The 16,639-nt window shown below is 35.2% G+C and overlaps 1 protein-coding gene across 3 annotated transcripts in view; it reads left to right on the top strand.

The window, feature by feature from the left end:
- Window positions 1-15,475, top strand: part of MESR6 (misexpression suppressor of ras 6) — a 906,147-nt gene extending 890,672 nt beyond the window's left edge. For all 3 annotated transcript variants that reach the window (XM_074119813.1, XM_074119804.1, XM_074119793.1), the window contains 2 exons: window positions 13,345-13,560; window positions 15,300-15,475. In XM_074119813.1, the coding sequence (XP_073975914.1) occupies window positions 13,345-13,560; window positions 15,300-15,420 (337 nt within the window). In that variant the 3' untranslated portion in view covers window positions 15,421-15,475. The remainder of the gene's footprint in view (window positions 1-13,344; window positions 13,561-15,299) is intronic.
- The last annotated feature ends 1,164 nt before the right edge of the window (window positions 15,476-16,639 follow it).

Genomic DNA, 16,639 nt, shown 5'->3' with positions numbered 1-16,639 from the left:
TCTTCTTAAAATAAAAGAAGTTAAATTTGCAGGTTAATTCAATCTATGGCACAGGAAGTCGTTGAGAGTTTACGCCATACTGATCGTTTTCAGATCTTCATCCATCTTCAGAGTGGTTACTTAAAGTTTATTATGCTTGTTTCTGACTCATTGTCTCCACATTTTTTGTCCAAGTATCGTTTAATACGGATCATCTTCTTGGCTATAATTTGTTCAAAAACTTAATGTCGAATGCGATGTTTACTTTTAAAAAATGTAACTACGAGTGTTCACTTAAAGCTTTCCACGAAAAAAATAACTATTTTTTATCTTCTTCAGAAAACAAAAAAATAAAATAAATAAAAAAGAATTTCCGCTGAAAAAAAACCATACTTCCTCTTTTACAGAGTAAGGAGGAAGTCATATTTTCATTTGGGGAAAATTCCTTTATTATTAACGAGTTTGCAGCGTTCTTGTCAATTCCACCACCTTTAAATCTCTCTCTCTCTCTGCCCAACAGATAACAGATAAATCCGATAATAGATTTAGCAAGAAAAGATAAATTGGAGTCCTAAATATTAAACAATTATTTCGTGTTTTTGTAAAAGTAGAAAAGAAGTATTAATAAAAAAAGAAGCCAAACTTGCGGTTAAACTTTGCTCTCTCTCTCTCTCTACATTTTCCGCTTTTCTTTCCTTTTTATTAGAATAACTGAATTTTTTAGAATTTTCCCCTGTCAAATTAGTCGCTTAATTCAGAAAATTGAAGGCTGAACTAAAAAGAAGATCAAAGATGATTCTAATAAATTTATCACTTGATATTTTCTCCAAAATGTTATTTTATTAAACAATTTTAAGTATTTAATAAATAATGTTCACTAAAATGACGAAATTGGGTTCAATAAAAATAAAAACACGATTTGATCAATTTCAAACTTTCTTTAGAATTCATTTTCAAGGTTTTTTTTTGTTTAGCTCATCTTCTTCAAAGTTCGACAGGAACCAAAAACCATGCGCTTCCTTGCAGGTTCAACGTCTATCGCTTGACACCTGACGTGGAGAGGCATCATTGCATTAAGTTGAGAGAGAGTCCAGGATATGGACTGCTTGTAAAAATGTTTTTCACCCATTTTGCAGTGCCAAAAACTTTTGGGAACGAGAGACGGGAAAGTTTCTTCCCGAAATCGAGTAAAATGCACACGACAAAACAGGATGTATATCTCGCAAAGTTGATGGAGAATGTGTCTAAAGACATTACTCCTGTGTATGCATTTAAATGGCGGGTTAACAATGGAAAGAGGAAGGTTATGAACGCTAGAGAGAGGTTATTTTAAATTGTTTTTGGAACCGTATGTAACCAATTTATTTTGTTTATTTGTTTCTTCTTTTAAATAAAGATTTGTTTATTACTATTATTTGGTATAATTAGTATTATTTGGAATATTATTATAACAGCATTAAGATCACTTCAAAAAGATCAAAATAAACCTATCGTGGTAATGGTACCTCTTTAACCCACTCGACGATTCGGCAAAATCAATTAATCAAATAGAAACGCCAGGATGAATGTTTTTCAGCGCCCGAAAGGGCAGATTAGCATCCTTATTTGTTGGGGGAAATCACAGCTGCAGCCTAGGTTCTCGTTTTTATTCACAGCGTTGTTGTGGTTGCCTTAACAACGAAACTGACTTAAGTGCGATTTAATAGCCATAAGTATGTCAAATTTCAGGGAGGAATCGCCGGACTCGGTATGGGGACAAAAAGAGGTTGATGAAGAAGGCAGTAAAAATGAACAACCAGATGCCCCCGAAGAATGTGGTACTATAAAGAGAGACATTCAGAGGAGAACTATTGAGATGATGAAAGGAATACAGGGAAGCAATCGCTTGACAAGTAATGTTCTACCATTCTAGGGAAAAATGGACAATCACCGACTGACGAAATGAGCAGAATCATTGTTCATGGGCAGTTTTCGCATTGCCATGAGTGGCAAGTCCACGAGTTAAATTACGGTTAATGACGGTTAAAATTGAAAATGTTTTTCCAATAAAATGATCTAGTAGACAAAGAAAACTTACATTAAATTAAAGAACCACAATTCTTCTTTTCGCCATAATGAACAACCAAAAACTACCGAAATCCTCTGTTAAACTATGCAACACCGTCTGTAATTAATACTGGCACATAATCTAAGGTACGATAGAACACTAAATCAAGTTCACGTAAGCACAGAAGAAGTTGAAGGAGGGGATGATACGACTAAGTACCCCCCAAAATAAAATTGGAGCCCCTGATCTCACATGTCCGTACCCTCCTTTCACATATATGTTGTGTGTGTGTAACTGGTTTTTAACCAGGCTGATAGATGTTGCCCCCAATTGTTTCATCTTAAGGTTCCATAATTTGCATATTCAACTAGTTATAATACTGTTTTAGGTTTGAGAAAAAGAAAAGGGTTATTGCGGCTAACCTGATTCTATATGGCAGAAGGAGAAAAGGAGATGCTGTTATTGTGTAAATGAATTGTATTTATTTAGCACAAAGAATAGCGACCCCTCCCTCGGCTGATGTTTAGTTTCAGTTTTTAATTAAACCATTGGTGAGAAGGTTTTAAAAAATTACCTGGTATCATACACTCACCGACAAGTTTCTCACAAACTTGGGATTCTTACCAAACTATCTGCTTACATTTCTCAAAAAATATAAGGGCCGAATGGAGAAGAATAACCAAAATGGATTAACAAAGGCTCTCTCCTATATCAATATTCAACTTGATCAAAATCATCAATTCTCTCGGAAAATCTCAAATATATTAGGCAAAGTTTGCCACCGATATTGCCTCATAAAACGGAACCTACTGCACCATTATTGTGATATAGAAATTTATCTAAATCCTACATTCTTCAAAATTCTGTCCAATATCCTTTTTTTTTTTTTGAGAAATTGCTTCTGACTGTAGAAAGCCTGATAGGCCGATGTTGATGCAATCGATCCAGATAGCTGATAATGCTGGAATCGATATGTCCAGCTTGGTATCATTAACTGACTTTCTGATCTCCATTAAACGATGGTCATTATCGCAAAGATTTTCTCAATTTCCAGTCTCAATTTTCAACTATAACGATGTGCAGTTCGACAAGACCGGGACCAAATGGCTGTAATAGAGTGACGGAGTTTTTCTACTTCAAAGAGAGGCCAAGTACCAATAGGTCCTTTTGTAGCTGATGACAGTGCTCGATTCCTGTTGAGGAATCTTTTCCGTGGAAGAACAACAAGCTCGCTATCCGCTGCTATGACTCGCTCTAAGTTCAAAGCTGTGTTCTTGAAAGGATTGGAGGCTTTGCCTATCTTGGGTCACCGTAAATTTCACCAATAATGTGACGCTGGCTTCAGCAATGTGTTTAGTTACTGATTTTACTGTGAACTTTAAAAAAAAAACTTATTAAGACACGTAAGGCGTCTAAGGAGTCAATAGTTAACCCTATTTATAAAGCTACTACAATAAATGTAATATATGATTCAGAATGTATGATGACTTGCCTAAATTGACGACAATAACTGGGGAAGGAAGGTGATTGGCTGAGTGGTTAGCGAATCCTGGATTTCGACGTGGAATCACGGGTTCGAATCCAGCTGCTGGCCCTTAGATTTTTCTCTTGCTAGAAGCTACTTACAGCTCAGTAATCCGTTGATGAACAGTGTCGTCTGTAGCTTTGAGAACACTGTCCGGAAACCGGCATTGCACTGAAAAAGAGCTGCGGACGCCAATAAACTAGATTTTGTCACGCCTTGAATAAAAAAAGAAAAAAAAAAAAATAGGGACATTTTGAGGGTGGGACTCTAAGGAACACATTTATGACCCTTTATGGAACACAATTCCTAACAAAAAGCACACAATTGTACAGAATTTTTGAACTAACCAAAGTGCCGCCCATAGCAATGTTCGTGAAAATAAGTAAACTTAGATTGGCAGGTGCTAGATTGACTAAATTGGATAGAACGCTACAAGAAAGAGATGCAGTGATAAATTAAAGCGGGCTGTCAGGAGCAATGGATGCAATTTGTTGAGAAGAAAAAGGTACAACTGGGATGCAGCGACTAGGGTGGATAAGTGTTCAACTGTTCTCTGGCAATTCTCCGATCACATCACGTTTCTCTAAAATATCTACTGAAAAATAGATTTCAGGGTTGTTTTGGGCAACATGTAAAGGACAGTTTCCAATTGGGCAATGAGACTTAATAAATTACCAAGATGGGAGGTGCTTCATTGTGTGTGTTGCACATCCAGATTCTGCATTTAATCTTAATTTTATTCTCACCCGCAAAAAAAAAAGCGTGAAAACAAAAAAATTAAATAGTTAAACAAACACAATTCGCACAATCCAGCGTAAAGGTAATTTTCATGAAAAACCGCTGGATTTTTTTTCTGTTTTTTAAATATTATTACATGAGTGCCATTAGAGGGCGAGCGACCTAACGAATCTCCACCAGTTATAATCCCACATTAACCTGGAAAATACTCGTATATAGGGGAGGCCCAAAGTTGGTTGGAAGGGAGAAATCCATATTATTTTACCCGTTTTAACTAATCTACAGAATTAAACCCAACATGAAAGTGGCCTCAATCAATAAACAGGGTATTCTAGTAGTCGATTGTATTTAGTACCAAACCAATGGTTTTTTTTGTAAACAAGTTTTTAAAGTATGGTTGATTTTGAAATAATCAACGGATACGTACGTAAGTCTATCTACGCATTATCCCAACACAAATTATCTACGCATCCACCCAACACGACATCTTCTTAGTCTGTTGGGAAGAAGGTGCTAGTTCTTTAGTTACTTTAAAGTCAGAAATTGTTGTAATTAGGGGCAGAAACCACATAACAGTTTTGATTTTTTTTTTTTTTTAATCTTTTATTGGAATTTACCACGGCAACGATTGTTGCAACAAGCAAATCTGGTACCTGATAAAAATAAATAAAAGAAAATCACGAGTGGAGAAGGCACCCAGTGGTGTCACTCCAGTAACGTGCTCTTGCTATACTGCTCTCACGATAAGAGTAGATCACGAGGCCATCTTCTCTACAATCTCCTAAGGCTGGAAACATAGTGGAGCGGCGAGCAAAGCTGCGATGATAGCGAAGAGCAAAGCGGCAAAAACAAAAACTAGAAATAGATAGAGTTGCTCTATCTTCGCTTTGCTCGCCACTATGCGCGGTCCCATATGTTAACTTGTGTTTGATTACGCCGCTTCGCTCTTCGCTATCATCGCCGCTTTGCTCGCCGCTCCACTATGTTACCAGCCTTAGTGGTTTACCTGGTAATGTGGAGGAAGATAGGTGTTCTATGAGGGTTTGCATGAGCTCAGCTGTAGAGTGGAATGAAATTTGAGAAAACGATTGTTAGCAAGATCTGTAATGAAATGGATTTTGAGGTCATTATGGATAGTGAGGTTAGATACATAGAGCGGAGCGTTAAGAAGTTTTCGAAGTATTTTTGACTGCAATCCTGGAGGCGTAGTGAGTTAGAACGCTTAGTCGATCCCCATACTTCGATGCCGTATGACCAAATGGGTCGCAGTAACATTATTAGATATAAGAGTCTTTTGTTATCTAGGTTAAGTTTCGATCGTTTGTCAAGTAGTCTGGCGAGAAGTTTGTAGCGTTGGTTAGTTTCTTGTCTTTTCAGTCTAGTATGGGGATTCCATGTCAACCGTTTGTCTAGGTGATAACTAGTAATAAGTTTCTTTTCAACAAAGAAGACGGTACTTAATTAAATTTGGCTGGGGCGATCTTCAATTCTTAAAGAGGGAAATCCTTCTGCAGTAATTGGACATGTTACCTTATATTCCTGGAGTTTCAATTTTGAGGCAATATCCCAATTTGAGGCACTCCATAACTATTATTAATAGGAGTTCTTGCAGTATCTCTATTAGTTCTAGCACTGTATAATAAATGAGTTCAACTTCAGGGCGTGTTAATTAACAATTATGCAAAATGTATTAATTCTTCCCCTTTTTCTTTTAGATACACGTAGATAATAACATCGGCACTTACAGACGTTTAGATGAGTTAAAAACTGTTCTATTAACGCTTGCCTTGAGTCAGAATTCAGAATGGACCACTGAAATTTTGTTAATTGTTACTTGGAAGAAGATAATTGTTTTCAAAAAAAAAAGATTTCCCGAGATCGAAATAGCAGTTTCTTGCTAATACAATGCTATAAAACTACAATGTAGAACCTTCCTTTTTCAAGATATTTGCATACGCCCGCCTTAATAATATGGTGCACAGTCAGTCAGAGGCGAGAGACTGTGAGACAATGCTGTCTCATGCAGATTCACACTTAAGGCAGGACATATACACAGGTAAATAACTGCCAGCCCTTATTAGCATATATGGTCCCTATGACACAATACACTTTGTCCTAGCCTTCTCATTCTGTCTTCTTTCTTTGTGAACTTCTTTTTTTATATAAAGGAACACATACAACACTTAAACAATTAAATTTTCTTTTCTTTTCATTCTTTTTTTATTTCAGTTTCTTTGGCTGTTAGTTATTTGCATAGTTTTAAACTATGGTAACGTCGCCTTCTCTCACGCATATATTAGAAACCCTAAGGGCTATTAGATTTGCATGTCACCCTATGAGACGGAACTTCCCTTCATCATAGTTTTATAACAATGGGACTGTATAAGAAACAATATACAAAACGGAAATGTCGTCTTCATCCTGCTAAAAGGAACAATGCATCTTCTTTGGTGATGGAGGTGGTACCAACTTTTATGAATATGTAACCAAATCTTTTATTCTTATATTGCTACGTCTTTTTTTCTTGTTCAGAGTTTGGTTACCTTCGTAACGGCTCTCTGCCTTTAATTTGATCGTAAAAGTTAAAGACAGAAATATCACTTAGTCGTCTTTTCCTCTCTTACTGAGTAATTGCTAAAAATTTAGTAATCTTCCCTGAGAGCTAGTTTACTCTAATGACATTTGTCAAATCTGTGTGCAAAGTAGTTTCGAACCACTCCACTAAACAAGGGTAAAAAGACGCTAAAACTTTAATAAGGGCTTAAAAAGACCACTCTTTCCTTTCTTTCAAGAATGCGCCGCCGCGCTTGAGGCGGCGACTCTTGCAACTTAAAAATATAATCTCGAAATGTCTTCAAGCAGCCTTCAAGGATCATCCAGCTCCAATTTGGGGGATAAAGACCACTTAGACTGACCATTTAGGTGCCAGCTCTCTTAAGTACCGTCAACCGTCTAAACTTCAGCCAGGAAAATGGTCGCTAGTTTACAAGAAGCGCTACCAACAACTCTTCTATCAAGATAGAACAGAGAAAATGAACATTTCAAAATATGTATTGACAATTATCGTTTCCAAAAGTGGCTTTTTGGCAGTGGTTCATTTATTGATTATTTCTCAATAATTAAGTATTGAAGAAGTTATCTATTGGATTTCTAAAATGTGTTTAATTTCAAAAAAGAGTTGACGCTTGAAGTAGTTCCGATGTCGTGTAGTTAGGCTAAGAAGTTATAAGGATTCTCTTAAGGTATTACAGACGTACTAGAAATTTCATATAGTCTTTAAAAAGATGAAGGTAACTTAATTTTTTGTTGTATCAGTGCTAAATTGTTATTGTAAATTGTAATTGCTAAAAAGTAGTCTCGCTTAAAGACTAGCAAAACTGTTTGAAAGTTCTTGAGAACGTTAAAATTCCTCAAGAAATTATTTAAATCTATTTCTAATCTCAGCTGTACCTGATTCTTGCTTTGGCTGTTGCACCTTCTCAAATGAAGTTGCTGACGTACTCTTTTATTAAAAAGTGGGTAACCTAAATAATATTATGTTATCATTATTTTTCAATTTAAGACGCATCAACATCTGAGTTCATTGGCGCCCTTAGCCTTATTTTCAGTGCACTGTAGGCTTTTGGATAGGATTACAAACGAACATTGAGTATCACCAGACATTCGCAGTCTTCTAGTAAGAGGAAATCTGAGGGAAGACAGCCTGGATTCGAATCTGGGGTTGTTAGAATTACTTTCAATTACAGGCGTAAAGTATTAACTTCCCTAAATTCCTAAATTCAATCTAGTAAAATTGACTACCGGTTTGATTATTAACATTATACAAAAATATTGTTTAATGATCGCAAAGAAATGATATTTAAATTTCTTTGATTTAAAGTTCCACTAAAACCTTTTAGAATAATCTCCATGCAAATACTGGGTATATAGGAACTCTTTATCCCCCTATCAGAGATAGACCAGTATTGATGTATACGTTAGTATTGTATACTTTGGACTGTGGAATAAGTTTGATGGTGATGAAATTGTAAACTCCCGTAAAAAGATTTGCAAGAAGGCGTACCCACTCTCCACCACTTCGCGTCTCCGTCCTGGAATGGAGGTCTTTAACTACAGTAGAAGACTGACTCCACCCATTTAAGTAAAACCAGTTAGATAAAAAGTTTGATTTATTTCTGTCTAAAGTATCAGAGGTGCTCTGTTTCCTATTCTACATGGAGATCGATAATCGCAAGATTTAAAGAAGTACTCTAGAGAGCGAGAAAAGTAAGGAGAGCGAGAAAGAGAGCAGCTTTCTGTCGTTATTTTAGTCCGAGTCTTGCTTTCCGCTCTCCTCTCTACATTCGGGGCGCCCTTATGCCCTTCGCTCAGCCCTGCTTGAAGTTGAAGAAAACATTATCGACATGTTTGTGACTGCTCTGTCACATCGACATAAACTAGCTAGATCTTGGATTTTCATTTTATTCCTTTCTTACGGGAAATAAAAACTTTTTTAAAAAAATGAGGAGAACAGGACTTACCGTAATTAAGTAATTTAATAAAGAAATTTTCTTTTAACGTTCAGTTTTCATCAAAGAAATTAGCTGGAAGAGGCTGGTCCTCACTTCCGTCACAGTTACGAATAGATAAATAGATAACTTCATTCAAATTTAAACTAGAGTTTAAGTATACAGCAACTACGACCCTCAAATACCATTATGTTTTCAGATCATTGCTATTCAGTTTTTAAAAAAAGGCTCTCTTATTGCTAACCCACTTGGTCCCTGTACCTAATGTCAGATTTATAGAGGCCAATCTCTATTTTTTGGCCAATAAATGTGAAAAAAACATTGCTCTGCAAACTGTAAATATTGTTTCCTTCCACACCGTATCCACATTACCCGGTTTAGCTCGAATAACCCCAGGAATACTTCATAAAGCCTTTGGCTTAAACCTTTGGAACTTATTTTGGGTTACCTGAATGTTGAAATTTTGGTATTACAAGCAGCAATGGGCGTACCACCATCTTTTAGAGCGAGAACTCTTTTTTTAAAAAAAAAAAGAATCCCCGTTGAGTAGAGTTGAAACAGCTGTTCTATAGATGCCTTATTTCTATCAATTCTGCCCTTCACGTAGATAGTGAAAATCAACTTGAGGAACCCTTAGGTATCTTATGGTATCTGAACGTGGCACCGTTCGTACTTTTTGAACCCAAGCTGTCTGTATATCAATGGTCTATATAAAAAATATTCCTCAGGTTTTGTCCTCAGAATTCCTTCTCACCATGAGCTGCACCATGAACAATTCATCAATTGTTTTCATCGCCTCAGACAATCGATTGGCAATGGAGTCCATCCTCCATGAAGTTATGAACGTCCACATCGTCTAGAAGTTGAATGAAGTTGAATTAACAGTAACAACAGAATAGGAAGTAGAAAAACTCTAACTAAATTTTACTAGGTCAACTAAAATGAACTATGAACTATGAGACTGGGCAAATTTGCACCAATAAATGGAAATAAAAGGAATATTTTAACGTTACTTTAAGAAGTATTTTGCAACTATCTACATTTACGTATATCTATCTATTTTCTATGAAAAATATTTATTCTTCAATTTGGGTGGTCATTTTTCTGGTTGGAAAGTTAATTTGATATTTCTAAATGATGACGGAGAAAGTAACAAGTAATTTCAGTGGATGATAATGACGAAATGGATTGAATATATTGAGTATTGTGCATGACGATGCCCTCCATAGTTTGGATAACCTAGCTTGAAGGTAGAGTAAGAGAGAGAGAGATTGAAATATTGAGAGACAGAGAGAGGAGAGGCTGTACTATTCCAGATAGCACGGCTATACAGGTGGAGAGAACAAAACATGCATTGTTTACCTTTAATAATTAACACCATGTATAGGAGATCTAGTTACCCTGCAAGCTTAGCTTTAGAAAGCATTCTCTCTCTGTACCGTTCAATCTCTTACAGCTACTGTTGCCAACCTACAGCTACCAATAGTATAATACTCCACTGCTCACTGTATTCAACAGAATTATGTTTGTATCGAACTGCAACATAACCATTATAAACTTAATTACTTTATTAATAACTTATTTAATTTTAAATAAATAAAATATTAATTAAATTTTCTCTATGTGATTTTAGAATGTTATATACACAATACAATGTATATACAATAGGTAGTATGCCTTAAAAAAAATAATTGTGGTTTTTAATTATACATTTATTTAAAAGAACAAAATTAAAACTTTACTAGTAATGAGAACCTGATACATTTGCCTGCTGTTATGCATTTAACATCAATTATAGCCTAGTTGAAGTTATTTGTAACAATAGATAATGCATTTATAAAATATGTCACAGAGAATTAATTGAACTTATTTCAAGTTACAATGATGATTCATTAATTCCCATTTATAGAATTACATTGGAATTCCACCAATATTTGAATTAATATACAACATAATGCTGTAACCAACTTTGTGATTATGAAGATCGAAGAAAAAGGAAGGAAATATTCAAACTTCTCTTATCTTGAGAGATAAGATTATTGAGTTAAGTGCTGTGTGGCTATGCTCATCGCTTTGAGTAAGTCGAGTTGGTGCTTAAACTTAGTGGGCAATAGTAGGAATGAGTATCTCCGCTCAGAACAGTAATCTGTAGCTCATTTCTTTGTCAACCTGTTTTACAGAGATAGAAGGCAATTGAAAGTGGCGAATAGATAGGCTCTAGTGGAACCGATATAGCGATTAACCTTCATGTAGCAATTTTGTGATCTGGAGATTCATGATTAGAGGAATAAGGGAAAAGCAGAAGGCTTGGACAAGTTATTAGGACAGGAAGGGTTCCATTTATTCTTGAGTAAGCCACAATTTAGCATTGTAATGGGCCAGCAAGATTGGATACACTAGGATTGGTTAACCTGATTTTCCTGAACATTTTGTGCTCATTTCACTCGTTTTGTAAAATACTAAGTTGAGAGTATTTGAGTAGGAAATCAATTCACCCGAAATACGACTCGAACAACAGTGAAAAACATAAACTTCCGCCTGGAAACCAGTGGTCTATCCTTCCAGGTGATCTAAAGTGTCAAAATAGATCGCAGCTCAAAATCTGCATCCAAGTAGCACCTGAATTAATTATCTGGTATCCCATCACTCCAGCACCTACTAGCGAATTAATAGCTAAATAGCTTTTACTTTAACAGGATCATCTCACTAATCGCCTGGTCAGAAGCTAACTATCAAAGTAAAAGATAATCATTCCTAAGCTAATCATTTGCTTAGATGGTAGGAAGAAGATGATGATGACAGAGATCAGTTAATTAGATGATATTATTTGGTCATTCACCTTTCTGGGTATTTTAATTATTATGACAGCCAATAAATTAGTGGCCTAAGACAGGTGTACTTATTTAAATAACTGGATAAATAACAAAGTATAATTACACCATTAGTAAACAGTCTAGCAACGTCATTACTTTTTCCATCACCGGACAGTGAGCTGTAAGAAGCTCCTAGGAAGAGAAAATCTAAGAGCCAGTAGCTGGATTCGAACCTGGGACCTCCGCTTCGTCCGTTATGATTCCAGTTTTGTTATCAGTATTATCTCTTATACAATTCTAGGATGTCAATATGGATGGATTAGCTGTTGAAAACTTCCTCCCAGTTTACCCTAAATTCAAATTATAAATAAATCATGAAGATATTCTTTTATAAGTGGCAGAAATGAAGATGAGAACGTTTAGTTGAACTTGCTTTATGATACATATAATCAAGATAACGAAGTTGAGCTTTATGTGTGCTTAATTTTTTTCTACGTTTCCTTTTTGAACTTCTTTTACTTTTTGAGCTCTAGTTTAATGGATCTTCAAAACATGTTTTTGTCTGTTTGTTAAAACGCTTGACTCGGATATGTGTCCTTACCCCTTGTATATCTGACCTGATACAGTGGAGAGCTCAGAAGAGAGTGTGATTCTTTCAAGAGGTTATACTCGGTTTTGGAAGCAATCAGGTGATTGCCAAATGCCTACTTGATTAACTTATTGTATCTATTTTGAAATTAATTAAGATAGGATCATTTTGTCGAGTTTTAAGGTGAGCTTTAAGGGCCAACAGCTGGGTTCGAACCTGCTTGATCTCCGCGTTAACCTTAGATTCGCTAAACTTAAAGTTGTAGTTATTTTAAGTGGTTACCATAATTCAAGATTTGTTGGTGTTGCGGCGATGATTGAGGGTTATGGCAGGAAAGCTAGCGCAGCAGTATTCTCCTTTCTCGCTCGTTACAGACAACACCGTCCATCACCGGGCAGTGAGCTGTAAGAAGCTCCTAGGAAGAGAAAATCTAAGGGTCAGCAGCTGGATTCGAACCCGGGACCTCCGCGTGGGAATCCAATACGCTAACCGCATAGCTAATCCCTTCCCTTCTCCTTTCTGTAGTTTTTTTTTCCGGCCCATCATCTTCTACGGTCATTAACGCCTCCTTTCTGTTATGTCTATCTCACTTCTTCTTTGTATTTTATTCTTTCAGCTCCAATGTTGTAAAGTCTGTCCAGAGAACGATGCTAGTCAGTTGTTGCAGTTAATCTTGTATATTAAGTAAACTGGGCTCAGATCTAGCATGATGCTGAATTAAAACATTTTAACTCGCAAGCAAATTGAGCCTGAATTCTTGCACCAAATGCCATTTCCATTCTAGCGATTTGACTAAGTCTAGGCTTCAAAAAACCCACTAACAATCACAGAAATTCTAATTAGAGACTTGAATGAATGTTTTAAATAAATCCCAATACAAGCAGAAGATTTAAACTTCTTGATTCTAATATTTAGCGAGCTAGATCATTGTCATCGCTTTGTTAATTTTGATAAATAACACAAACAAGTAGAGGAAAGCCAATAGAAATTCAATATAAACCGGTTTCTGTGCTAAACTAATTACGATCGAAGTTTTTGTGAAAAATTGTAGTTCAAATGAAGAAAGAAGCCTATTTTGACACTAAAATTCTTCCAAATTTTTTTGGTAAATTGCTCAGTTTTTTTTGCTTCATCTTTTGTTACAGATGGCCTCATGTGAAAGCGTTGGCCGAAAGAGTGCGCCAAATGTACATTCCACCTCAGATAGACTGGGAAATGATACACGATGCTGGCTGTACCTGGGATAATACAGATTTACCTGAACATATTTCAACTGTTCCGGAAATTGAAACTTTATTGCAAAGTCTTAGAATGCTAATTTCTAAGCTACCTTGTAAGCCTAATGTTATTACTATTTCAAGGTGAGTATTTTACAGCTGCATAATGTGTTGCATTTTTAATGATTAATAAAATCAGGTTTTTCTTTTACAACTAGATTGGCTTAATATGCAATGCACAAAGGGATGATAAATTTTTAATTTTCTCTTGGAAACTTCCGCAATAGGCCAAGGGAAGGTTCTTAACGATGCAACTTATTATTATTTCTTTAAAAGATTATCATTCTACTTAATTATAGCAGGTCAATAGAACTGTTGTTAATTTTTCTTGTTACTTAAATATTTTTTATCTCTTTATTCCTCTTGATCTGGATCGATCTAGATTTATCGATTTAGCAGAAAGTTGCGCCTACAACTATAAAGGTGATAATGATATATATCTGTAAATCTGTTCCATCTAGGTGCCTTCGATACCTTCTACATCGATTAAAGTTGAATTGGAAAAATTTCGAAACTCAATAACTGGAAGCCGATACAATTCTTTATTTCTGCATCACCCATTGGTTCATTTGATATCAATTTATATAAATTTGGTGTAATATTCAACGATAATAGAACGAATTCTGATAAGATTTTTAGTATTTTTGAGTAGGATAAACGACTGTTTTTTTCTATGATAATTGCACATGTGCATAAAGGATTGCGATTGTAAAACAACAAAAAAAATGCATGAGTTAATTATCTAGTAATTATCGAATAAAAAGTTATCGTACAATAAGTATTTAATTGGATAATTTCACATCCAATAAACTGATTGCAGTGTGGCAATTACTTATTAAATTGATAATTGATAAACAAAAAAATAGATTCTTTTCAAATAAAAAATTATTATTTTGATGTATTTTTATCTACTTTTTGGAGTGATTGAAAAATTGCTCCTTACTCACATCAGACAAAGTAGTACCATAAACTACCAGACAACCAGCTGATTATTAGAAATACAGGACGAAACTGAATGTCGATTGGTGGATTAATTATTAAATTTAAATCTATGTTCATCACTGAATCTTAAACTTTCGTAGAAAAAGAAGTAACATTAAGGGAAAGGCGATTGGGGCAGCGTAGGCGTGTTAGACTGATAAAATCGGAAATCTGGGACATAAGCCAATACTTCCTTCATGTCCTTCACTTCAGAAGAGCATCTCTGCTTTGGTTCATGAGGAGCAGTGGTTTCTTTAATGAGATAACAAAGTCCAGAACGGCATGATTCCAGTCGCCATTGAACAGTGAAGAACCAGTATGATCTGCAATAATAATAATTTTTCATTATAGATAAATCATACTCTTCTCTGAGGCAGAAGCAATCACATGGTCTCTCAATTCCTCACTGAGCACGCAAAAATCGTCCTCCCTGTACTACGATTGATTCCAAAGACGTTTGAAAAACGTATCTTGCTTTAATCGATCCAAACCTGGATATAATGGGAATGGCCAGATGGACAAATGCCTGCACAAGTGTTTCTTATGTTTTGGAGATTTTCAAAGCAGAGCCACTTCTACTTAGATATTTGTTTCTTTTTTAAAGTCGGTCTTAAGAGGCTCAAGTCTTTTCTTCTTGAGGCTCTAACAATTCGTAAGGATTTCACTCAGTCAATAAGGTTTATTTTATTGTGGCAAGCAAAGGCAAGTTTTTAGCTGGTGCATTACATAGTTTGGGTCATGCGCAGTACAGCAACTGTGTAAGACTGGTAAACAAAAAAAAAAAAAAAATTAACATTTTGTGTATGCGGGATAATAATAAGTATATTTTCACTTAATTTCAGATCCAGTTTGGACGACTATTGCCCTCAGGAAGATGTTGACTGGATCCAGGAACAAGTATTAATGATCCTTAAGGACAGTTTTGAGATTAAAGTTAAAAACATGTATTTGGAAGAAAATTGATGACCTAATTTTTTGTATTTCTTTTGGTTTAAATAAAAGTTAATTTATCATTATAGTAATTTTAATAATTCTTCAAGATAGTCCATTTGAGCCCTTCAAGATCTCTGATCTCTGCAAGGCCTTTTGCTGAAAGAGACGGGACAGATCCTCCTTGTTGCAGAAGTAACAATACCGTTTCAGACAAATAGACTACCAGTGAGTATTCAAAAATCCCAAATTGTAAGGAAAATTGGAACCATTAAAAAAAATCGTCGAGGATAAAAGGCTTATCAGTGGATTTCCAGTATCTTTCTATCTGGAAGGATATTCTGCCGAGAGCAAAAATATTCCAGTTATTACGAACGAAAATATTTTTTTTTAATTAATAAAGATCAAAATACAAAATGTTAATTAAGCTTTCTTTATATTGCACTCACAATTTGGTACTTTCGCTTCCAGATGTTACTGATACAATACTAAAATCCAAATATAAAGTATAACATCACTATTATTAATAAGTATTTGTATTTAGTACTTGAAGATCTGTTTCCTTCAATACGTTTTACTCATTTAATTGTCTTTCATTTTCTTCGTTCATTATTTTTTATCTAATTTTATATATTTTGCACACAAACGGCTGTTAACTGTGCAATTCCAACTATCTAGAAACTATCAAGTATCCTAAAACAATGTATAACTTGTATCATTTTTAATGAAAAAATCAATTATTGCTATTAAGCCTATTATGTAACAATTGCGGAACCCAATTTTATTTGCTCCTACCGCCGAAACGAGTACCCAGTTTCTTTGATATTTACTATGTCTATTCAAATTTGGCGAGGACTTTAATGTAAAACTGTGTGGACATCATGAGCCAACCCCTTCCTCAAAGTTGAAACTAGTGAAAGACAATCTGAAGACACTGGAAAGTGAGAGAGAGAAAAAAAAAAAGAGAAAATAGAAGACAATTTTTATTGCTTTCTCACTGAGATAGTCGACCAATCTCATAGGGTAGGTGTCTTGGAAGTTCTAATACTACTAGAGTTAGGAAAAAGCGATAAATTTTTTCTTTTCCTTTTTTCCCTTTTTTATTTTTTCTTCCAACTATCCTGGAATAGAGAGGAGAGCAAGGAACGGCCCTCTTGTATATAAGATGTTGAATGTGCAATGAATGTAAATGTACGATTTTTATATTCCAGTCAGGAAACCATTTAAGTGCTCTCTTCTAGCTCTGTTTATC

The sequence above is a fragment of the Rhodnius prolixus genome, unplaced genomic scaffold (genome assembly GCF_049639745.1).
Source record: "Rhodnius prolixus isolate KJV_2025 unplaced genomic scaffold, Rpr scaffold_1, whole genome shotgun sequence".
Lineage (NCBI taxonomy): Eukaryota > Metazoa > Arthropoda > Insecta > Hemiptera > Reduviidae > Rhodnius > Rhodnius prolixus.
The sequence above is the reverse complement of the archived record's forward strand: the minus strand, read 5'-3'. Positions and strand labels throughout refer to the sequence as shown.